The following is a 24,313-nucleotide window of genomic DNA, read 5'->3' on the forward strand; positions in this document are numbered from 1 at the left end:
ATAGGGATACTTTTGGCTGGCCCTTGGATATTCCTGGGTAAAAGATCCATTATGGGCCAGATACATTGTGAAGAGCATTTTTTCCAGCATCTCCTCCTCTCACCTCTTTGGGGTCAAAAGGTATTTTCTTTCCTTTAGTGCATATGCATCACATTACCCATGGACTTGCCGTGTCACCAATCTCCGCCTGTCATCTTCCTTCATGAACAACAGTTCAGCTTTTCATCTCTTAGAGCTGATTAAGTGTTGTGTATGAAACAAGCCTGGTAGGTGACAGTAGCTGTCCAAGCCACCCTGGGTGAGCGTGGCTTTGCTGTGGCTGCTGGGTTTGGCTCTCGAGGGCCGCGGGTTGCGATAGTGCAGAGTCAGCGTGCCGTCAGAAGCACCCGCCATGCCCTGATGCCTCTGATCCATGGTGTGGTGGGACAGGGACGGCAGGGATGGAGACAGCCCAGTTCTCTGAGGTCTGTGCACCACGGCCGGATGGGGCTGAGTTCTGACGGCTGAGTTCTGCTGGTGGCACAGCCCCAGCGGAGCTGTGCGAGGAGGGAGAGCTCGGTACCCAGCCAACTTTTGCAGCGGGGTGCTGCTGGTTTTCTGCCATCGTGGCCGTAAAAGCACAAGGCAGCGTGAGTCGGTGCGGTTGCAGGTTCGCACCCGCGCTGGGTGCCGAGGGGAGGCGGGGAGCGCCGCGGTGTCCGGCCCTGCACCGCCGGCTTGCGGGGCTGCGGCTCCGCGCTGCCCCTCCCGCCGGCCACGGCCGCTCGACCCGGGGCTCCGGGGGCGGTGCCGGGGGCGGGCTGCCCCCGCGGCACCTGCCGGGCGCCGGCGCCCTCGCCCGGGGCTGTGAGCGCCGAGCCGCTGCCGGGAGCTGGAGGCGCCGCCGGCCCCGGTGAGTGCGGGGACCGCGCTGCGGGGCCGGGCGGAGCGGCGGGGGCTGCGCGGCGGCCGGGGGGCGTGGGAGCGGCCCCGGGGACGTGCGGCGGCCGCGGTTCGCGGGGACCGGGGCGCTGGGGCGGCGGGGCGGGCGGAGAGCGGGCTGCACATCGGCCGGCGGCAGGGGCTGCGGGGAGGGCTCGGCGTGGCGGCAGCCGGGGGTGCCCGGGGCAGGGACCCTCCCGCGGCAGGCCCGGGGGCCGGCAGGGCAGGGTAGGGCTAACAAAGAGCGGCGGGCCCGGAGCCCGGCGGGCACCGGCGGAACCGCCCGGGGCTGGGGAGGCTTGGGGGCGGCCGCCCCCTCCCGTTTCAGGTGCGACCTCCTCTTTTGGTGTTTTTGGAGCCTCTGGATGCAGGAGGGGAGCGGTGAGGGGGAGAAGGGGTGTCGGATCAGCCCCCGCCGTGCTTCTCTGTGCACATGTGAGAAGCTCATTACCCGGAGGCATTCTCCAGGTGTGATTTTAAACCCATCTTTTGTTCTGATTGCTTGCATGTCTCCAGGACAACATCGTTCAGCTGTCCTGCCTGCCCGCAGAGCGGCTAGGCGAGGGCCGGGTGTTCCGGAGGTCTCTTTCCATCACTTTCTCCAGAAGGAATTGCCGGGCATCTCAGCAGCAGGAGGTCCCTTGTTTGCCGCCTGCCCGGCTGCTGCGTGTTGCCGTGAGCAGTGTGGTTGGTGCTCTTGGAGGCAGTTCTGCTGGGAGCACCTTGCCATGAGACACCGGGACGGGAGCTGGGAAATTTTATTGCCTGGTTTGAATGGCCCAGGGAGTCCTTAAAATGGCTAAGAACAGAATTATATTCAAATGTAAGATGGTCAGCCAGCATCTTTCTTTGTGCATTTGGGAGGAATGTGACCCACAGACCTCATTTGCCCATTTACCTTTACTCTGATTTTCTCCTCTGCTGCTTCTGCTCGGAAGGTCCAGAGGTTCATTTTTCTCATTCCCTGCTCTAATGCCTTTTTAAGACTGATCCCCGCGTGCTCTTCTGCCTACGCCCAGCCTTAAATTTCCTCTGCGTTCAGTGCTCCCTGCCCCTGCGCTCACACCAGCAGCACCGCTTGAAGCTCCAAACCTTGGTAGTGTTTTGCCCTCTTTTGCCCAGCAAGGGGTGAATCTCAGCAGCCTGGTATATTTTCTTAGCAGTGGAGCCTGACTCGGGTCCTGCTGGGTGGTTATTGAATTTTCATTGATTGTAGTAGGAACAATGTTAAGGAAAAATCAATACCCTAAATCTGCTTTGGCTAGAAGAGGTGAAGCCCAAGCTAGCCGAGACTGGGGAGAGAAGAGGGTGCTCCTGCAGGTCCATAACATGGGGATTTAGAGGACCGAGAACTTTTTGGCTCGTATTGAATGATGCTTCGTACCTGTCGTTCTTAAGTTGAAGAGGGAAGTTCAGTTTGACTGAAATAATTGACTGTAATTTTTATGGGAAGGTTCCGGCTGTCATTTAATAGTTGCAGAGGCTTTTCTTGCAGAGATGAGCAGGTGAGAGGTTTCAGTATAAGACGTCGCTGAGAAGCGAATGACTGAATACCCGGAGAGCTGCGGCCTCCTCGGCGTGGCCCAGCAGAGGGGTCGTCCTGCCTCGGGGACACCAGGCGGGGATCCTGCAGCGGCCAGAAGCCTGGGCACGGGTCCCTGTGTTCAGCAGATGGCAGAGCAACGGAGCTCAGGTTTCTGATGAGAAGCAGAGCGATGCGATGTCAGCCGTTCTGCTGCGCGGGGCCTGGCTCTGGGCGCAGCGGGAGAAGAGCCGTGCTGCTGGTGGTGGGCTGCGGCCAGTGAGGGATGAGGGAGCAGCACTGACGGGAGAACGGCCTTCCTGCGGTTGTTTAGTTAGGGTGGACCCGACTGACTGGTAAACCCTCGGGGTGAGCAGTCATCCTTCACTGCCGTGTTTGCAGAGCATCTGGCACCGTGGAGCCTGGTCCATCCCTGCGCTTCCTCGTCTTAGTGGCGGTGTAAGGAACTAAATGAGCAGGATATGACATCAAATGGGGTATTTTATAATGCCACTCTTCCCTGGGCTTGCGTGATGTCAACCAGAATTGCTAGCTTGGCTAACATTTGTTTAGATGAGGAGTTCTCCTGGCCAGCACTGGGTGTTTGGTAACCATGGCTCAGCGTCTGGCTTTGGACATGCAGGACCATAGCACCTCTGCTTCTGGAATGGCGCTAGGGATGTAGGCGAAGGGCTGAACCGCTCTTTTGGGGGCCCCGATTCAACAGCAAACACTCCGTTTTAAACCTGGGGTGGGCTGACCTGACCCTTAGCGCAGGTCTCAGCAGAGCTCGTGTGGTGAGCTCTGGGTTCCCTGGGCGGCCGGCTGGCTGCTTCGGTGGCTGTGGGAGCAGAGAACAGCTCATGCTCAGCAGGATCAGGCCCGCTGTAGCCACACTCTGTATAATATCAGTGTAAAAACCTGTTATTGACATGGAAATGGAATGAAGCTGATTTTCGCTAACTGCAGACCTAGCCCTAAGTCGGTGACAGGTCAGACATTTGAAATTAAGTACTAATTGCCCGTTACAAATGCTTATTCATGGCTGTCCCCAAGTGGAGGCTTATTTGTGCTCTGGATTCCTGTAAGAGTGCGGTTGGGAGTCCTGATTCTCGCCACACAAAGACTACCTTTATATCAGCGGCCATACAAGCGAGCTGCACAGTGGGGATAAAGCCTCTTGCCCTGAATGAACAATCCCAGCGCTCAGCTGAACTCCTGTAAGCCAGGGGAGGGACAATGACAGTGTTTCCCTAATTCTTGCACCGGTTTTAGCCAAGCCGGTCTGCCGGCCTCCGGGGTGGCAGCGTCCCTCATTTCGGCAGCGGCAATGGAGCAGAGGGTGGTCACCCTTCTGTCGCCGCTGCTGCCACCGCGATGTTCCCGCGGGTCTGTGCTGCGGAGGAGAAGGATGCAAACTGTCCATCCATCCTCACAAACGTGTCCTTTCTGTTGGCAAGTGCTGCGCTGCAAACAGCTGATTCTGTCCAAAGAACCCAACGTTGCCGGAGGACATGAATACATAAAGCTTTGTGATACCCATGCAGATAGGAGAAACACATGAGAAGAGACTGCGTATGTTTGCAAGCGGTGATTTAGTGGGATCGTTCCCAAGTTGTAAGTGGGGTGAGCAGCCTGGCTAACCGTGATGCGACGCATGCTTGCCTGTATTCAGCCGGGAGCCACTTCTCTAATCCTTCCCATTCTGGTTGTACCAGTGCTTGAATTAGTGGCACTGTCCTTTGGGCTTAAAGAAACGTGAAGAATTTCAGTCATCCGTTGTTCTTGATGGAAGAGGGTTGGGGGGTTTTTTTGGAAGTAGCTAAAACTAATGTATTGGCTCAGTTCTAGTGGAATGGAGGGTATCAAAAGGGTAAATTTGTGCCTTTGAAAGAGGAATCTGGTGAAAATGAAACCAGCTCACTTCACCCTGATTAGATTTCATCATGTCGTGACTTGAAAATGCCTTCAGCATCCCAGCAACGAGGGCAGAGAGCTGAGAAACATCCAAAAGTTAAAAGGACACGGTTCCTATGGATTATCAGCCTATCTGCTTTTTAAAAAAATCTCATCTTTACTGTTCTTTCAGCAACTTAAAGCAGGCGTCGAAGAAAAGTATTCAGCCAGACAATAAAAATAGCAAGGCCAAGTGCTCTCCAGCGGTGACCTGATCCCGTCTCGTGTGGTACGGAGGGCACAGATTCCTTTGCAGTTACAAACCGGCTCCGGGCTGGAGACAGACTCCGTTTCAGACTAATTTAAGTGAAGTACGTGATGATAACTGATGGCCAGTGTACAGTGCGGTTATAATGGGGACAGGCCCCCCCGTGCAACGTGGCTGCACCCTAATCGTGCTGCGGCAGCTTCAGTTTCCTGGAGAGCTGGGAACAAGCCTGTGGTGTGAAGCATCGCTCCGGAACCTGTGCTGCAGCCTGCAGCGCATCTGTCCTAATAGCAAGTTAGCCCATCTAGGCAGGGAGAAGGAAACCATGTTGTTATGCAGTTCCCAAGTTCTTTTGAAGTGGATTTCACAACGTTTTGTATGCCGGTTTGTTCAGGGTATGTGTCGTTCCTGGCTATTTCTGGCAGATTATTAGATCCCATGTGCAGCAGACAAGGAATACGATAGCAAGCAAGAGAAACAGGAAAATATAGGGGTAAAAGAAGACCTAGCAACAGCATACAAACAAAACCCCAAATCTTGCCTGTGTCACAAGCAGGGGTCAAATATAAATCCAAGTATCTACACTGCAAGACCTGCCGCCGTCATTTCACCCAGCGGGAGCTCCTTTTTGAGGCGGCGGACAGAGGAAGGTGGCTGTGTCCCCAGGCGGGGCACAGGAGCTGCAGCCTGGCGGAGGCTTTGTTTGCTCCCGCGCAGCAGTGTGGCCCAGGAGCACTCCTACTCTGTGCTAAATCGGGTGGTTAACGCGCTGCGGTCCAGACTGCGGGACGGTGCTGCTGCGTGTCGGGGAGGAGAGCGGTTAATCCCGCAAAGCCTCTCCAGAGCAGACAGAGGTGTGTGTTGAGAGGTAGATGGAAAGGAAAAGATTTCCCGGGGCCTGGTGGCTTTGCTGTGAAGGATGGCAAACCTTCGGCTGGAACCCGTGGGCTATCACTGTGCGAAGTATAAAAAGAGCTTAGTTTCTAAGTGGTTAATGAGTTTACTGCCTTGTTTCTGTCAAGGGTTTTGCAGGGCGATGCTGATTAATGTGTCGTGCCCTTTCCCCAAGGCTATCCCCTTCCTCTTCCACCTCACCAGGCTCAGTCTGACACCATTTATTAGTCTACTTGTCCCTGATTTGTGAGGAATAACTATTGACAGTGATGGCTGCTTAATAGGATTTGGGTTCACTGTTCCCTCTGTGAAAGAGTTTGGCGCTTCTGACTCAACCGACAGTTTGTGTTTGGGAATGGCTCCATCAGGACTTGATTTGGAGGGGTTTTTGTGGGGTTTTTTTGGTTATGTCTTTGGGTGTGTTTGTTTTGTTGTTTAGCGAGGGTGGTCACAGCACGTCCTGTGCGTGAGGAGGCTGAGACTGGGGGGGTGCGTTGCTCCCTTTTCCCCTATTGACAGGCAGAGCAGAGCTTTCCAGACTGACTGTTGATCATGGTGTGTCCTTAGCAAAGATGTGGCTTCCTCTGAGAGGGTGCAGGTGTTCACGCTGAGGAATAGTAAGGGGAGACCCTGAGCTCATCCAGGTGAGTGTGTGGGCTTCCCCCGGCCTCTGTGGGAGCAAATCCCAGCTCCAGGCCTTGCTTTGAGCCCAAGGAGGCTCAGGGTCTGGGCTTGGGATGGTCAGACCCGAACGCAGTAAAGGAGGTGGCGGAGTGGAGTTTTCCTGTTGGCAGGGCACACGGGAGCGCTCCCACGCACGGCTGTGTACAGCGACAATACCTGCAGCGCCTTTCCAGCAGGAGGAAGGCGGAGGTCTGGTTATGCTGCGTAACAATAGAGCTAGTCCTAAATGACCTGAAATTTGTACATTCCCCGGTCCTGTGATTAACAGAAAAATGTTCATGACTTCGTTACTGTTAGCAGTTGTTCCCGTGTCAGTGGTGGTGGTGTTAATCTTGTTCCTGATGTGCAGGACCTCACCATGTAGAACACCAGGTGGGTGTTTCGGCGCTGTGCCCGCAGACAGGCCGCGTCCCGCGGGCCGAGCGGCCGCTGGCAGCTGCCGGGGCTCGGTGGCTCCATGGTAGTTCCTCCTCCGTCTCCGCTCGGTGCTGATCCTCCTTTGGGTGGTTTGTGTGAGCAGCCGGGCGAGGGGCCGAGGGTCCTGCTCTCAGACCGCGTGTCCTGTCTCACCTGCACTCCTCGGCCCGTTCCAAACTCTTGCCAGATAGCTCTGGTCTGGGCAGACTGGCAGATGCTAAAAGTCATTTGAGTGGCAAACAGATATTTAGATTTTTCTTTTAGCTTAGCCCACATTTCTGTCTCGCCATGTGCACTCTGTGAAAGCCCAAGAGTCACGGAAGGCTGCCAGGGCAGAGCCTGAGCCTGGGCACACTGTGGTAACTGGGTCGGCTTCCCTTGCTCAGGCTTCGCTGCCTGCACTGACCTATAGCTGCATTTATGGCCCAAGTGATGCAGGGGGACCGTAACCACAGCAAACTCATTTTACTCTTGAAAAATAACAATGCAAGGAGGTGAGCACCAGACTGCAACTGTGCTGTATTCAGCAGGCTTTTGTTTGCTCTGTGCTTAAACCACGCTCAGTGCACTCTGTACGTACCTGAAAACTCAAGTCTTTTCTGCTATTGCCAGGTTATTTTTTGCCCTCCCTGCACGAGGACATTGGTTTTCCACAGGACCTGCCCAGTTAACGTGGTGCAGAGGTGTGATGGAGCAGGGACAGCGTTTCTTGCCTCGGGGATGGATGCACAGCTAACAGGCGTAGCTGGGTTCTGTTGTAACTGTGGTTTTCCCCTTGCTTGTCTGTCGTACAGGCCCTGAGAGCTACAGGTCTTTGAACCCTATGCAAAACGATGCTGCAGGTGCTGCAGAGATTTTGTATTTGCAAAGCAGCTGGCTAAATCCTTATCTGCTTGCTCAACCTCTCTCGTTTCTCACTCCAGCAGTCTCCTGCCGAAGTGCTGAGGAAGGCACTGGGTGCTGTGTTGAGCACGGGATTCAGGGATCTGTCCAGGCAGAGGTGGCTGGGTGGGGTGGAGAAGCAGCTTGTTAGAATTAGCTCCTATTGTGGGGATTGGGCATTGCTACGCTTGGGAAGGTGACTTATGTCTGTAAAATGCACTCCACCTCTCGAGTTACTGCAATTAACATCTGGCGTGCCAGGAGACACTGCGAGTGGTCAGGGTAGAGAGACAGAGACACCTCGGCTGCAGACTTCAGTCGTTCTTGATGCTGAATGTCCACCATACCTGTGAGAAATGTGAATATGAGGCTTTCTTCTGCCCACTCGGAATAGATGTCTGGATTGTCACTTGCTCAGTAGGAACCACTGAGACCAGTTCTTCAAAAACCAGCAGAGCTGCGGTTCCAGCGCATCGGTAGCACCCGTCTTCTCCAAGGAGAGCGAGCTGCTCGGGTCAGGTTTCAGGGCAGGTCCCTTCAGGCGCGGTGTGTGCAAGCCAGGGACAGAGATCCAGCTGTGCCGGCGGAAGAGATTAATGCCCTCACTTGCTCATCTGTGCCAGAGATCTCATCCATCTGCCACTGGAACAGTTCCTGTAAGCGCTCCCTTAATCTTTAGCTTTAAACCATTTAAATTGCTGGTCTGAACTGACCTAGTTTGTTCTGCCTTGGACGCGTTAGGAAGCGCTCACGCGAAGCCCTGAAGCAGCAGGTCGAGTCTGGCCCAGAGCCTCTTTGCTGTCCGAAAAGGTTCCCGGTGAGGGTTGGTCTCACCTTTCGGGTGTCGGGTCTGCACCCATGGCCAGGTCGCAGGTGGGATCAAGTCCTGCCTGGCGTTCAGACCCGTCCCTGGGACATTCCTTTGGTATCTGGAAAATATCGCTGCTCTGAAGGGTGAGTGTAAAAAGAGTCATTCTGGAAAAATATCTTCTGCATATGGATCTCTCTGTGAGCATAATTTCTTCAGCAGGGAGGGCTTGTGGTCTTTTGCCGTGGAATCGCTTAAATTCTCTGATCCCAAGATGGAAAACAGTTCTTATTTTGTATGGGTATGGCTTTTGCTTCCTTTTTATGGCTGCCTTTCTTTGTAGGAGCTGCATTTCTTTTCCATTTACACCTGTCCTTCACAGCCAGCTTATGCTTTGTGTTGTGTCATGCACGAGAAGGTAAACGTTGCAATTCACACCAAGTGACTTTTGATCAGCATGATTCAGCATCGGGATACCCCAGAACCTGTACATATAAGGTTATTGCGTGTGATTGTCCTGGCCTCAAAGGGAGAGAAGCATTAATGGCCCTTCTGCTTGCCTGAGCTCGGCAGTACATCACCTTCATTTTGGGCACCTCTGGCTAACAGATCTGAGCGCTCTGCACCTCAGACAGAATTGATCCCAATCTGTGTGGCCAGGCCTGACAGGGTGTTGCTGACGGTCCTGAGCAGCCTGTGAAGTGGGGCGGTGCTGCGATCCCCCAGGCGAACCCCACGGCTTCCCTGTGGGCCGGGGGGACTTGGTGTCATCTGAGCTTTTCCTGGTGGTCAAGAGCGAGTCTGTAGATGTGTGAATCCTTGTGAGGAGGGTCGGGGTGCAGGCGGATTGCACTCCCCTTATTTGTGTGGTACCATCGACAGACCAGGCACTCAGCTCTCAGTTCTCACCTCCTGAGAAGGTGAGCTCTGCGCAGAGTTGGTGCTGCAGCACGGGGCATTGGGAATTTTCACAGCAATTATTCCTATAATGAAAGGAATGACCTTTTCTGATATATCAGTGTCTGCACCCGGACTGGCGGGCTCCAGTGCCTGGGCAGGCCGGCTCTCTGGCTGGCAGCGCAGCACAACCGCTGAGTATAATTGAGTATAACCATAAACCTCTATTACAAAAAGCCAGAAATTGGGATGCAAACTAATTTCTCAGCCCTACAGGTTCTTCCTTCCGTCCAGGCGCAGGTCTCTTGGCGGGGCTGTGCAGAGGGCAGCGCAAGAAGGGGCTGTGGGCTGGGGTGCGTGCCCAGCCGCCCTGCCGCCCGGCTCGCACGCTGGCTGAGCGCCGTGCCAACACGCGGTTCAGAAAGCCTCCGTTTAGGGGGTTTTTAAAAGTGCGGCAGCCTCTGAGGTCGAGGTCCGGGTGCAGTGGAATGCCTATTGTCAGACCTAAAGACCAAAGTGAACAGTACATATTGTGGACCCAAATGCAGCTGGCATGAGCCAAAAATGTGCATGTGAGTGCCTTTCTAAGTACCCAGTAATCCTCCAGGGCAGAACGAGGATTAGGTCTCTCTCACACACAAAGAGGGAGTTCATTTTCTCAAAGATCCCTTGGCCAATACCAGATTAAGTGAGGAACCCAAATGAATGCGACTACTCCTCTCAGACCTCTGCTTGCAAACAGGTACAGCCCGAAGCAGCTTGTTTGTGTGGGTCTGTGCAAACACAGCGCGGCCTGATTGTGGGACTGAGGTCAGGCCGAGTCAAACCCATCCGATCTCAGAAAATGGAAAGCCAGAAAAACACTGGACAAGTGGGACTAATGGTTATCGCACAGTCAAAATGTGCTCTCCCTTCTCTGGACTTTGTGGATCTGACACTGCTCACTGAAGTCATTCGGGTTGGAGTTGTGTAAGTGAAGAGCCCTCCTAGAAGGAAACCTGGGAGGCTCAATGAGTTCCAAGTGGCTTCCCGGCCTCCACATTTCTTTGCCCTGACATGCGGCACGTGGGAGCCATTACATTGGAAGTGGTGGATGAAAGAGTCTTTCCAGGGGTTTTCACAGGTAGGAGCCTGTTGAGTTTTAAGGTGTCCATAAAATAGTCTTGACTTCCTTATCTGCCTTGTTAGACTGTGGACTTGAACCTGGCTCTTCCACGTCTCAGGTGAGTGGCCTCAGTGTCAGCTAGAGGCTTTACCCAGAAACAGAGCCTTTTCCCGGCAGAAGCTTCAGTCCAAACCGCAGGCCCTCCAAACAAAAGTTTTAGTTCAACTTAGGAGAATTTTTCTGATGGAAAAATGGTTTTGTCTGTGTATTTCCAGCTGGTCCTGGCTCTTTGTCTGGCTCGGGGGTACAATGAGAACAGACTAACAAACCTGTGCAGGCGATGCTGGTGCCAACTAAGACCCCCATGTGTCCTGTCCAGGAGACAGCCTGGATCTTAGTGCTCTGACACCCAGGGCACTTCCACTTGGGCTGAAGGAGATTCTGTGAGCGTGACAGATAGGTGGATTATGGGCTATTTCTGGAGTGGCCGGAGGAGGTAACGAAGCAGGAGCCAGGTTAGCAATCCCGTCTTTGCGGTTGAGGCGGAGCGGCAGATCTGCAGGGCACCCGCTGGAGAGCGCAAGGTGGGTGCCGCGGTCCCTCCCCTCCCACAGCCCCGAGCCCTCTCCTTCGCAGCGACGAGGAGGAGGAGGAGGAAGGCTTGCTGTTCGCCAGGACATGAGGGGTGGTGGAGGAGGCATTTTCATTCACAAGGAGACGTAATTCCAGCTCATCAGCTGCTGAGATGGCGGGATGGGGACGGGCAGAGGTGGAGCCTGGCAGGGCTGGGCTGTCAGGATGTGCCATTGTGTGCCGGGCGCTGTGGGACGGAGCGGAGCCTTCACCTCCGGCTGCGCCTGCAGGGCTGCGGGGCTGAGCTCTGCGCTGCTGCGCCTGCAGGGCTGCGGGGCTGAGCTCTGCGCTGCTGCGCCTGCAGGGCTGCGGGGCTGAGCTCTGCGCTGCTGCGCCTGCAGGGCTGCGGGGCTGAGCTCTGCGCTGCTGCGCCTGCAGGGCTGCGGGGCTGAGCTCTGCGCTGCTGCGCCTGGTTCCTGTGCCCGGGCTCTTGACTGTTCCTGTGCTGGAGGGGGTTTGCCTCTTACATTCTGATTTAAGACAAAGAGAAAACCCATCAGGAAATGCCTATTGTAGAACTCGGAAGAAGAGTTCCTTGCTTAAATCTCAATTTCAGAAGCATCAGCGCGTGAGCATTTACTTCTCATTCTCATAGCGGTTATAAACACTCCTGTCGATCTGGAGTGATTTAAAAATCAGAATTTAAGCTCCATCCTCTTGTCTAGGAAAAGCAGTGGGCTTAGAGGTAATGAGACATTAAAAATTACTAAACCTATTAACATTTGGGGGTTTGATCCTCAGGGACTAAAATCTTTTATTACCATGCAGCAAACTTGACAATTTAAAGTAAGTTATTGTGACTGCAAGAGGCGGAGCCATTAGGAAAAAAACTATTTTTAAAAGTTAAAAAAATGGTACTAATTTTTAACCTTTGGCCCAGGTGCTGCTGATGGACAATCTCAGCCCTGTCCCAGGCTCACCTGGAGCTGCGGACAGACAGACAGACAGACCCAAGCAGAGCAGGGGATGGTGTGCAGACAGAAGCAGCGTTAGGCTGGGGTGCTGGAAACAAACGCTCTGAGCAGACAGAGCTTCCCCAGTTTGGTTTTGTGAGGCTTACCTGTGCAAAATCTCTGCTCTTTGGGACTTGCAGCCAGGCAGCTGAGCCGACGCTGCAGCGTTTCCTTGGTGGAGCAATGGTTTGTGCTGCTTCCATTGCTCAGGGAACTGTGAAACTTGGCGTTTAATTCCTTGAGACTAATACCTCTGCAAAGCCTGGTTCAAACATAGTGGTTGGGGGATCTGCTGGGCAGAGGAATGCACCCACACCTATTGACGAGGCTTGATTTAGGAAGCCAGTCCCTACTGGAATGTGGAGATTATAAATAGGGATAAGGAGAACCAAAGAAGGTGAGAAAGAAGCGCCCAGAAGGGTAAGATAAACGGTAGGAAACCGTTTCAAGTATGCAGGTAACAGGAGGTCAGCACAGGAGGCAGGTAAGGCAGCTGGCGAGCTCCGAGTCATCTGTGGTCAGAAGCAAAGGATCTTCTTAAAACACCAGGCATTTTCCTAAGGCATTTCTTAAAAAAGACTTAAATCTGTAATACTGTGTCTTTGGTGTTGGTCGAGCAAGCACCAGGAGAAAAACCTACTGGCATATTTTTAGATAAGGGGAAAAGCTGAGCAGAGTGTCTTTGTGCAGCGAGTCATTAACGTGTGTGGCATTACATACCAAGGGCACCATGGAAGCAGCAGGTACAAGTACCGACTCGTAACTCAACACGAACTTTGCAGAAAAGGAAGGATTTTGGAGGCAGCTGCCAGCCCCAGGTGCAGGTGGAGGAGTTTTAAATAGGCTGCACCAGGTGTCCTGCTCGCCAGCTTTGGGAACCGCACGGTAACAGAAGGAACGACGGCGGGCCGCTCCTTGCCAGGGGTACATTTAGCTATGCATTTGTGATGCGCTTTGTGACATCCCCAAATCAAACGCAGCCCAGAGCTGCCTTAGGAAATGATTTAGGAATGTCCCAGGCAATCTGGTGGGCTGAGCACCCGGGTCCCTGGGGGGCGCGAGGCAGGAGGCCGTGGGTGGAGGGGCCGTGCTGGGTGTGCGGGGCCGTTTGGGGGCACGTCCCCCAGCGCAGCCTCAGGTGTTCGCCCTCTGTGCTGCCCCGTCCCGGCGGCCGTGTGCTCCGCCGGGGAAGGACCCTCGTCTCTTGTGTTCCCCACTGAGCTTGATTAATGGTCTTATTTATAGACTGGCTGATTAGTTTTCAATGTCTTATTGAGCCTGCTGTTCCACACAGAGCTCAGTAATTACAGTTTTTTAAGAGGCTCAAGAAAAACTGCATTGCATTTCCTTCTTACCCCCCAACAACAAGCGCAGAGCCCATGCAGACACTAATTAACGTGTCTTTGTCTCTGTGAGGTAAAGCCCAAAGCTCTGCGGGCTGGCGAGCAGGTTCGTCCCGCTGCTCCCCCGGGGGGCCGGCTCTGTGCGCATCCCTATGGGGACGCTTGGCAGTGACAGACTCGGAAAGCTCTGCTCACAGCCTGTGTTGTTTCCTGCTTTCTTCGCATGTTTCGAAACCTGTAGGCACTTTCTCATTTTTGCTTCTCAGGCTGCTGATCACTGTTTCTAATGTATTTGGCACAGGGGCAATTCCCCCGTCCCAGGTATTGTTACTGACCCTCCAGAGCTGAGCGCAGGAAGACACGAGCAGCTTGGCTGGCAGCCGCAGCAGCGCTGCGTGGGGCCGGCAGAGCCAGCGGCAGGGAGGTTTATTGCTGATCCGAGCTGTCTCCTGTGATCATGGCGAAGATCTACCGGGCCAGCATCTGCTTTCAAACAGGTTGAAACAGTACTTGGAGAATCATCTCAAAGAAACAGCTTTGACTTTGTGTTTTGGTGTTGGGAAGAGAGTTGTGGCCGTTGGTGGCACCTTGGGACGTACAGTTCTGACGCACACAAGGGTTACCCCAAATCAACGAGGCAGGTATGGCTTGTTCTCCCCTTTAAACTAAGGTCAGGTCACCCCAGCATCATGCTGTCTGTGGGGGATCCTCATCTAACTGCCTGTTCTCTTCACTGCCCCGCTAGCAAACCAGGGCGGTGCAAGGGACGGTGTTCCCGGGGTGGGAAGGGAGGCCTGAGGAGGTCAGGACGTGCCCTGGTGTTGAGAGAAGCCTCTGCTGAGGTCCGTTGCCCCTCATGGGATCATGCACCCCACTGTCACCGAGACACCTCGTTAGGCTCAGCACGGTGCGCAGCAGCCTCGCCGCAAGCCTGAGCTGAGCTTAAACACCTGTGGGGCTCCTTGTCACAGAATCTCTGGGGCAGTGCTGTAGGGGCAGAACTGCAGTTCTTTGTGGCTGGGACCATCTCTCTTAAGCAGGGGACTTTGTCCTCTAAACATTACAGCCATAAATATATTTTGCTTCCAAAACTGTACACCTGTTTGTATGTATAAATTGTGTATGTACAGTCTTTTAAATCTTGCTCTCATCTGTAGCAGCTCTCCTGTCCTTTCTCTATCTCACAGTGAGATCTCCCCAAAAAAGTAGGAATTTTTCATGGTGGACTTGGTAGGGAAAGAGAACCGGAGCAGTTAATGGCATTGGCACTTGACAGCGCTGCAGGAAGGGCGGTTGTGCTGCTGGTGAATAGCGAGCTGGTACAGGAGCAGGTCCCTTTCTAGTTGGGGGAGCGGCTTGACATCATCTCAGAGGGGAGACAAAGAAGAGTGGGTTTGGTACACGGAAAGAAAAGGCAGCTAAGGCGGGATTTGGGGTAAAATTTGGATGGAGATAAGCAGGGTGAGCAAAAGGGCCGTTCCGGACCAGTCGCTTTCCCTAATCTAGGTGAAAGTGCCGCTGCGCTTCCCTGCTATATCTCATCCGCAATGTGAGGCTTAACATTCCTGCCTGGCACGTGGGGCTCGGGGCGGGGGCGCGGGGGAGGCCCGAGCGGACACAAAGACGGCTGGCCTCTCAGCGCAATGGCATCCCAGCCATCCCAGCCATCCCGAGTCCCCGCGCGGCGTGTGCGCCCAGCCCGCAGCCCGCTGAGCACACAGAGACCATCGGTGTGTGCGCCCAGCCCGCTGAGCACAGAGACCATCGGTGTGTGCGCCCAGCCCGCTGAGCACAGAGACCATCGGTGTGTGCGCCCAGCCCGCTGAGCACAGAGACCATCGGTGTGTGCGCCCAGCCCGCTGAGCACAGAGACCATCGGTGTGTGCGCCCAGCCCCCTGAGCACACAGAGACCATCGGTGTGTGCGCCCAGCCCGCTGAGCACAGAGACCATCGGTGTGTGCGCCCAGCCCGCTGAGCACAGAGACCATCGGTGTGTGCGCCCAGCCCCCTGAGCACACAGAGACCATCGGTGTGTGCGCCCAGCCCGCTGAGCACACAGAGACCATCGGTGTGTGCACCCAGCCCGCTGAGCACAGAGACCATCGGTGTGTGCGCCCAGCCCGCTGAGCACAGAGACCATCGGTGTGTGCGCCCAGCCCGCTGAGCACAGAGACCATCGGTGTGTGCGCCCAGCCCGCTGAGCACAGAGACCATCGGTGTGTGCGCCCAGCATTTCCTGAGCTCTTGTAAGGTGCGGATAGGTGTAAGGTGCGGATAGGTGTAAGGTGCGGAGAGGTGTAAGGTGTCAGCTCTTGTAAGGTGTGTGGATAGGGCACATCCTGCAGTGAAGCTTCTGAATTCCACAGTTCGGGACTGTGGGTCCCGAAGCGCAGATGCAGAGTGATGAGTTTTGTGCCGTGGATGCAGGAGCTGATCTCTCTCACGCTGCAGTGTTGTGCAGCTCCTCCAAAACCGTGATGAGGGTCTCTCACAGGGACTGCCCGCTGCCAAAGTACGGAGAGCGAAGTCTCGCCCTTACAGCCTGCCTGGCAATGACGGAGAGAAGAAAGGGGATACATGTGACTCTCTGCAAACTTCTTTTTGCCCTTTTTAAAAACTAGATGGATGCCCATGCCTTGCTCCCTGCACCTCTATGTTGCCTTCTATCTCAACATGCTTTTTCGGCCCAGGGTATGAAGCCTGAGTATTTTGTGCGTTGTTTTTTGCATGGCCTTGGTTTCTTTTGGCAGGGACACGCATGCAGCCGAGGGATGCGCCGGCCTGTCTGCCAGTCCAGCCTGTGTGACCGCTGACTTTCCGCCCAGCAAAGCCACGTGGTCGGGAGGAGTTAAGTTGCGGCTGAAGACCAGGTGAGAACGTGTGTATCTGTGTCCCTATCTGCCCACCTTTTCCCAAGGCTTCCTTGCCCTCAGCACGGTGCCAGGGAAATGAATTCATCAGCGTTGCTGGATGCCAGTAACACCTGCGCAGGGCCGGGTGTAAAACAGTCACTGCTCTGGCTGCCGGCAGCGTGGGGCGCTGAGAAGGGGCTGGAGGAGGTGTCCTGTCTCCTCAGCGGCGCTGTGTGTGGCGGTGAAGGTCGGCACACACGCGGGACCAAAGCATCTCCATTCGAGCGGTGTCAGCCCGCTGCGGCGCCAGCTTCGGGCGCCTGCCTCCCCAAAACCACCCGGGAGTTTGCGGAGGAGCTGGGTGTTCGGGACAGCCCTGCGGAGTGCCGATCTGCATTTTCCAATGATTAACAGTCTTCCGAGGCCAGTTTCCTGAATTGCTCTGGATCGGCCAGTGTGCCCGATTTCTGTGCAGTTTAGGACCAAATCTAATGGCATTTACTCAGGCAAGGCATTTGCTGGCATCGAAAGAGCCTCTTACATCAGTCAGATGGTAATCCGGATGACCTCATAGGTTTTTGTGTCTCAGTCCCCTGAGATTTGCACCACAAAGTTGGAGCAGTGACTTTTATTGGCAGCATCGCGTTCAGACCTGGCCGTGTGTAAGGCCGAGAGGCTGCGTGGCTGCCTGCAGCCGAGGGAGCGCGGCCCCGCGCCGGTCGCCGCGCGGCTCGGGAGGGGCTGCGGCACGCGAGCTCGCGCTCTGGTTTATCAGCGAGGAAGCTCTTGTGGGGCAGACTGTCTGCTCCGGGAGGGACGCTGACCCTGTGCAGCTCCTCCACCAGCGTTCACGCGCGTAACCTCAGCAAATTCCTATTGCTTTCCTCCAGCCGAGGATTTGGACCATAGATGGTGACCCTCTGGGCTGCAGCAGACCTTAGAGGCTAAAGTCTCTCCTCAAGCTTGTTTTGTGAGGGAGAGATTGATCTGTGACCGGCTTATGGGCTCTGGAGTTCCTGAGCTATGTGACCCACATTGAATTTGGGGAAGAAGCTCCCATACATCCACCACCTTCTATAGCAATGAGTGTTTCAGTCTGTGCCCTCTGTAAATCCTGCTTGCCTGTCAATCTAGTAGCAGATTGCCACAGAAGCTCTGAAGTTTAGCGTTTCACTTGGATTAATTTGTCTTTGGATGCAGAGCCGATGTTGTGCTTTACTTTTCTGGCAGTGTCAGAGGTGGTGTCTGCACATCTCGGTAGTTTAGCTGGGGCTGAGGCTTTGGTTACAAACAGGAAGCTGTTTAATGGGTAAGAATTGGGGTGTGGGAGGGTATTTTGGGCTCGGCCGCCTTTGCTTTGGCCATACCCCGGGTGCAATTCCCCCGCCTGTTTACTTACAGACGCAGCCAAGGCGCTGAAGGCGACAGGCTGTCAGAGTCCCATCGGTTTCTGAAACTGGGGGTGATGGATGAATGAATGACCTCAGTCCAAGGGGAAATCCAGGGCTCAGGGCCGCTTTGTCGGGTGTTGCAGTTGAGCTCTATGGCAAGGAGCAGCACGGTACCATTCCGCCCTTCACCCTCCCGAGAGTACACACAGTGATTGCTCATTTCCTCCACTGTGCAAAATAAATAAGGCCAGGGTGGTGTTGCCAGCCAGCCCAGCCATGTTACTACAGCTCTACCCGTTGCCAAAGGGCAATCTGAGTTGTGAAAGGGGGAAGAATTAGGTCTAGAAATCCAGATCCAGGGGTGTCTTTCATCAAAAAATGGTTATTACCAAATTGGTTAGAAGTTTCCATGGGGAGAGGACAGATTAGTTGGCGGTTCTGTGATTTTAATGGTATTAGATCACTGCAGATCTGCTGTCGCTCTCTCTTTAGTGCTGTAGAGCTTGGTGAGATACTTGAGGATGTCACCTATCCCACCCGCTCCTGCAGGAACAGTGGGAACGTGAGTTCCCATCTAGGACTGAATCATGACTTCCCCTGGCTTGCTGGAAGTCTAAACTCCCCTTGGAACCTTGTACCCATGTTTTTTCTTGCAGTACCTCAGAAATCCGTGTGTTTGTGAGCCCCACACACAACAGTGTGTACTCACGGACATATAGCCGGCACGCACACCTGAAGGACCTTCTTCTTCTCTCCTGTGTATCATTTCTACTGTAGCACTCTGGTGTTGAGTGTACTAGCGTTGCCTGTGGTTTGCAGCCCTGTGAGTGGGAGGAGAAGCCAGCTACCGCCTGCAACGCCCTGCTCATCCCCTTGGTTACCTGCCGTGACTCATTGTCCACGTTGCGTTTGGGTAATCAGGCTCACGGGGCAACGAGTCCGCTGCCAGTCCCTCCTGAGCGCCGAGACTGGGAAAACACATTCCTGCCATTGTTCCTAAGTCTCTCCTGTTGCAAGTTGCTGTGTGTTTGATATCAGAGTGTGAAAGAATCTGAACTATGCTTGTTTTTCTGTCTTTTTAAATAATTTACTGACTGGGGAAGAATGAGGAAAAATGATTTGAATTAAGCCCATTGGGCCAACTCATCAATACAGATAAATCAATGCGGCTCTGTGACTTCTGCAGCGCCGCAGGCAGCGTAAGTCACCGCAGGCTCTACCTGTGCTCTGGGAGGTGACGCGAGGGCTTGGAGAAGACAGGATGTAACAGGGTCCTTTCTAAAGACAGAGGCTGAAACAAAGAACCTCCTCAGTTGGTCGGCTGTCTCTTTTCCAGGCCTGTTCTTTCTTCCTCTTTTCCAGTGAGTCAGATCATAGCAAGAAGAGGAAAGTCGCAGAGCGTCTTTAATCCAGCTCCTCATTCAAGGCAGTAAGGGCCAGGCCGGAGGCTGCCTTGGCTCTCACGTTTCCGAGCGGCAGTCCTGTGTGAACAGCACACACAGGCTATCCCGGCAGCAAGTACTTTCTCAACATAGAGTGCTGAAATACTCTTTATTTTGCAATTTAAATCATACTTATCATGTTGCTTGGTAATGCTTTCTTTAAAAAAGAAAGCTGTCGGGAGATCCCAGTGGGACAAAGTCCTCGAATCCGGTAATCAACAAGAATGAAGCTTGTATACGTCACCTCTCACACTAATAACCAAAGCCCCGCTGTTGCTGTTGAAGCCGGTTGTCTGGTCAGTGTCAGGGATGTCGGTGGGACCCTCTCTGTGTGTGGGCAGAGCGCGGTGTGAAGTGGCCCGTCAGACGGGCGCGAAGGGCACCGAGGGCCGCTCTCAGCTCCGCGGCGGGCGCGCTGGGTGGCCTCAGCTGAGCCGCTTCGCCTCTGCGGGCCTTTGCTCCCCTTGCTGGAAAAGGGATAAATGCCTCTTTCTTGGATAAGCAGCCTGGGGGTTACTGAAGAAATGTGATAACACAGAGGTGTGACGCGCAAGGCCAGTAATCATTAATTACAATGTTTGACTGTTCCTGAGTTCAGCCAAGGAGCGGCTGTTCCTCACAGCTGCCATCAGCTCTGAGCGGTCCCAGCACGTCCTGCTGCAGCCCAGGGCAAAGAGCGTTTCTTTAAAGAAACACCATCTCTGGTCTCCTGCAAACTCTGGCGACTTTGCTGCAGCGCTGGACGCTTTGGTGTATCCCAGCAGTGCCCCCGGCTGTGCCCGTGGGCCTTCCCGTCCACACAATAATCTTTCCTCACCATTCCTCTCTGCCTGATTTTGGTGCCAGGGAGAGAAGAAGAGGGAGAGGTGGTTTCCTGCATGTGGAGCTGAGAACTGTATAAAAAATCCATGTGTACATCCACGCATGTGGTTGTGACCCCTTATTTCACCCAGGGCCTTTCTTCACAGTGCTGTGGTGGGGGCTTTTTTGCCAAGAGCTGGTGATGGTAATGGTAGGAAACCTGAGCAGAAGCCTCTGATCCTCTGCCTCCTCACCCAGAGAGACGTCAGGGAGCTTGGTACCAGGCTCCCAGTTCCGATGAGGCACCTACAGCCTGTTGTGCGGCAACCCAGCCATCCAAGTGATGCTCATCAAAGAGGAACAACAAACAGCGTCTGACATCAGCTGGAAACAACAACACGACACCTGCCCGCGCACTGAGGAAGGGGCCCGAGGGAGACGAGGCCAGACCTGCTGGGTGGAGCCCTGAGCCTGCCTGGGATATTTTTCTAAAGGCTTTTTCTCTCTGTTGGTTGAAGACCGTGGCTGTTAGAGCTGTGAGATACTCCGAAGGCATTGCCTGGGAGGGCAGTTGTGCTCTAGAAGTTGTGAAGAGGTACATATTGTGGAAAAGAAAGTCCTGATCCGAGCATATTCACACATTTGATCGAAGCATTCTGAACCGAGGGCTTTTTTCCGTGGTGTTTTCACTTAAGGAAAGTTTTCATCTGAGCGTAAAGAGAGGTGGGGGTGTGACTTGTTCCTTTATAGGTGAGGAGACATTGTTGCCCAAGATCCATGACATGGAATATCATTCCTTATACCTCAGTTCTTTCTAAGCAGTCCTCCTTGTTCGTAGTCCACGTTGTGAAGGGATAAAGCTCACTGCAGATCCTCTCCTTCCCAGAATTCACCAGAAGCGCTCTGTGAGCCTCAAAAGATTCCGTGACAGACACATCGAGCTGACACCATTATGGTCCGGCTTCTTTTTAATTGGCCTCGTCTGTTATGCTTATTTTTAGAACCATGACTGAACCTTAATTAAGAACGACGTTGCTTTGAGTAGATTGTGGCCTCGCTCGGTCGAAGTCTTAATAGGCTTCTGAGTGCTTTAGTTTTTCCTTCATCTCCTGCTTAGCAGCTCGGCACAGGGGCTGCAGCAATGCGACAGGACATCTGTAGAACGTACCCCTGTTACGCCGATGCTGCTTTTAGATGGGACTGTGTCAGCGACAGGTCTGCACCGGTGAAGACTCGGCCCCTCATTTATGCCTCGTATTTGTGCGGGGCTGCGGGCGCCCTGGGAGGGCACACACTTCTACAGGAGACGGGTCCTCACTCAGGGTCCCTGTCCCTTCCCGCCTCCCCAGCTGGACCCGTCCCACACGGCCACCGGGGCCGCACGGCTGGGGCACGTTCGCAGGGATCGCAGTGTCTGTGATGGCAGAGTGACCCTCTGGGCCTCGGGGCTCTTCTCCATTCTTCCCTTCTTTACTGGACACATTAACACCAGCAGCTGGTCAAGGCCATCCCAGGGCATCATGGAGAACGTGGTGACTGCTCCTGCCTGAATCCGCAATGGATTCTGCTCCTTGGGGAGAGATGCTTTTCTTAAAGGTTTTGCTCCCTTCGGCAGTCTCTGCTTCTTTGCTGGGGAGGGTTTTGAGGCTTGCTGGGCCAGGGAAAAACGAGCACAAGGTAGGTGGTAGAGGAGTTCACTAACGGTCTCTGTTCAGCCGTCTGAGAGGATGCGTTGGCCAGACATGAGGCGGATGAACACTTAACTCCCCACGAGCTCTCCGGGTGTGCTGCGGTAGAAATACATCGGTTGATCGGGCCACTGAGGACTCCAAGTTGCTAACTGGTCAGCTGCAGCATCGTCCTCCTGGCTTTCGCTCGTTAGCTTTCTAAAAGGCCAAGTTATGTCCCGTTATGGTCTGCAAGGATAAAATTCAGTCTGTGTTTCCTAAGAGAAGGTGCTTTCTTTGTGAAATCCTTCTCTCCCGCTCCAGCAGCTTCCTCGGAGCCTCTGACGCCGTGTCTGACCGCACAGCAAGGACCTGCCCAGCTGTGCCAGCTGTGCCAGCTGTGCCAGCTGTGCCAGCTGTGCCCAGGGTCCTGCTCTGCGAAACAGCAGCTGCAGCACACGAGGGAGGGAGCTGCTTCCTTCCCGCCTCTCATCCTCTAGAAACCAGTCCCATAAATTGGCCATGATGACAGTCATCCACCTGCTGTTCTTGTCTTATTTTTTCTTCCTCTAAAACTGCTCCACTTGGAAATCTAGGACAAGGGAAACTTTTGCACGCAAATGTAGAAAAATTTACAATGGCAATTTGAAGATACTGTGTTGTTTGTTTTGCTTAAAGATAACGCCTTTTTATACAGATATATCTGTGTGCTCTCGGAGGACGCTGGTCCAGAGTACATTTGAATTGCAAAGCGCTCAGGCTGTGTGTGTACTCTGGCATCGTAGGGAACAGTACGTAGAGAACAGCAATTAGCTTGAGTGCATTGTTCTGTGCGGTTTTAGTTTGTAACCTCGGGAAGAAGATAAGTGACCGTTTGGTCATACTGTGAAGAAAGCTTGAGAAGGCTGTTCTTCAGAAGGCAACGCATTTGTAGAGTTAATGCCAAGGTATCTTTATATAAAGTTCCATTATTGTTTTGCATACAAAGCATAAAAATAATCTAGAGAGATTACAGAGAAGAACTGTAGCTCCTAATAAGAGCTACAGAGCTATTAATGGTAAATTAGAAATGTCAGTATGGTCTTTGCAGCCCAGACTGCATCAAGCCTTTGTTGCCAGACTGCGTTAGAGGAGACTGTCGGAAAATGCCGCGGTTAGTGCAGAAACAAGGAGCACCCAGGTAACAGTTTTCCAGTTTACAGTGTGAATGTGGCAGTATCTGGTGCGTGATCTGTGTTACAACTGCCACGGATCCCGTTTAGACGCCAGCGCTGCACCAGGCTCCGCTGACTTCGGGTGTCCCCACTCCAAGGCGTTTGTTGTGGTGCCAGCCCGACCTGGGTGCCCAAGCTATCTGATCGCTGGAGGTGTCCGGAGGAACCGGGAGCCGCTTTTCCAGCCTTGGCACTTAGAACAGAGGGATCGCTTTCTCCGTTACCTGAACTGGAGAAGTTTTTAGTAATAAGGTTGTCCAAAAGTTTTTGCAAGTATGGTACAGGTGCAGCCCTTGAGGAACTAGTATAAAGGATAAGGGGATGAGGTGGTTTTGATGATGATGATGATAATGATTACTATTATTATCATCATTATTATCATTATTATATTACATTGTTATTATTATATTAATATTATATTACAGTTCTGGTTTTTGAAATCCGATGACCTCCTGGAACAGTGTCGGCTGTTGCTCCTGGTTTTGTAGAAAATGACTGAGCTACACCAAATTTGTGCCAGTTAAAGATACGATGATTTATTTGTCTTAAGTCAGGAATTAGCTGCTTCTTTTGCAAGTTTTATCCCTCAGCCTGTTTGTCTGGGTGAATCAGGATCTGACGTTTCGGGCCTTACGAAAGCAGTTCTGCCCTACTTGCCAAAAGAGTTTGGTCTTGCACTAGTTTGTATTGCTTCTTGTGCTCTGCAGTAAAGCAAGCGTAACCAAAAGCTGTTGCAAAATTGGCGGATTAACCGTGTTCAGCTCCCCCCAGATCTGAAATAGGAGATAGCTGTTCTCCTGTAGCCACCGTGGTGCTCACTGTCACATTACACTCCAGTTCCAGTCCTCCCTAATTGAGCAATAATAACCATAAGCTAAGCTGAAGGAAGCAGTGTGAAGCAAGGTGCTATTTTCAGGTGTTCCCGAAGGCTGGAGCGAGGGACTCGTCGGCGTTCCCCAACGCCCACAGGCAGGCACAGACAGCGCCGCTGTGCCTTTCTTTACACCCCTGAGCTCCGTCCCGGGGACAGTGCTTTGGTTGATTCAGCGGGGACAGGATCCAGCCCTCTGTTCTCTGCCTTTGGGTGCGTGTGTGCGCAGACCCCCGTCCGTCCGTCCCGCCGCCTCCTCGCAGCTCACCTGCAACACGAGCTGCCCATCGTGTGCACCCCGCGCTTCCTCTCCTGCCTTAAGCTCGCCCAGGATTCGGTTACCCTTAATCCACGTTTGCAGGGTCAGGCAGGTGTGGAAACAATGCAAGGTTATCCCGCGCTGAGCTGGGACGGCGTGTCTTCTGACTGAAATTCACAGCTTCGCTGTCCACGTGTGGTATTATTACAAGGATAACAACCAAAAGGGTTTAAAATACCCGTGGCTCGAAAGATTGGCTGCGCAGCTCCCTTGCAGCTTTTTACTGAGCAAATCAAGGGATAATGTGCTTTGCTTGTGGTCATTCAGTGTGCTTTCCCAAGCAAAACGATAATGCTGGGGGACCGGCCTACTCGAAGGTACAAAGGCAGTCCTTCAGTGTCTGCAATGGAAGAGGCGAGGATGCGGGTTATTCCCAATGAACAGTTTGTGAGCTTCCCATCAGCAGCACCCGGGCTCCCTGGGCGAGGGTCGTACCCAAGGCGCTCTGTTCTACACACGCCTACACGCGCAGTGCCGAAACGCCGCTGGGTCAGCTCGCCCTCCGCTCAGCTCTCCTTGAGACAACCCTGTC

At 53.7% G+C, this 24,313-nt stretch overlaps 1 protein-coding gene across 1 annotated transcript in view; it reads left to right on the forward strand.

Annotated features, from left to right (window-relative positions):
- SHROOM3 (shroom family member 3) overlaps positions 1 to 24,313 on the forward strand; it is a gene marked incomplete at its 5' end in the record, with an annotated part of 112,588 nt that overhangs the window by 68,676 nt on the left and 19,599 nt on the right. Inside the window, one exon of the mRNA XM_082051663.1 lies at positions 15,975 to 16,094. Coding sequence (XP_081907789.1) covers positions 15,975 to 16,094 — 120 coding nt within the window. The remainder of the gene's footprint in view (positions 1 to 15,974; positions 16,095 to 24,313) is intronic.

This window comes from Streptopelia decaocto, assembly GCF_964273445.1.
Source record: "Streptopelia decaocto genome assembly, chromosome: 4".
NCBI classification, from domain to species: Eukaryota; Metazoa; Chordata; class Aves; order Columbiformes; family Columbidae; genus Streptopelia; species Streptopelia decaocto.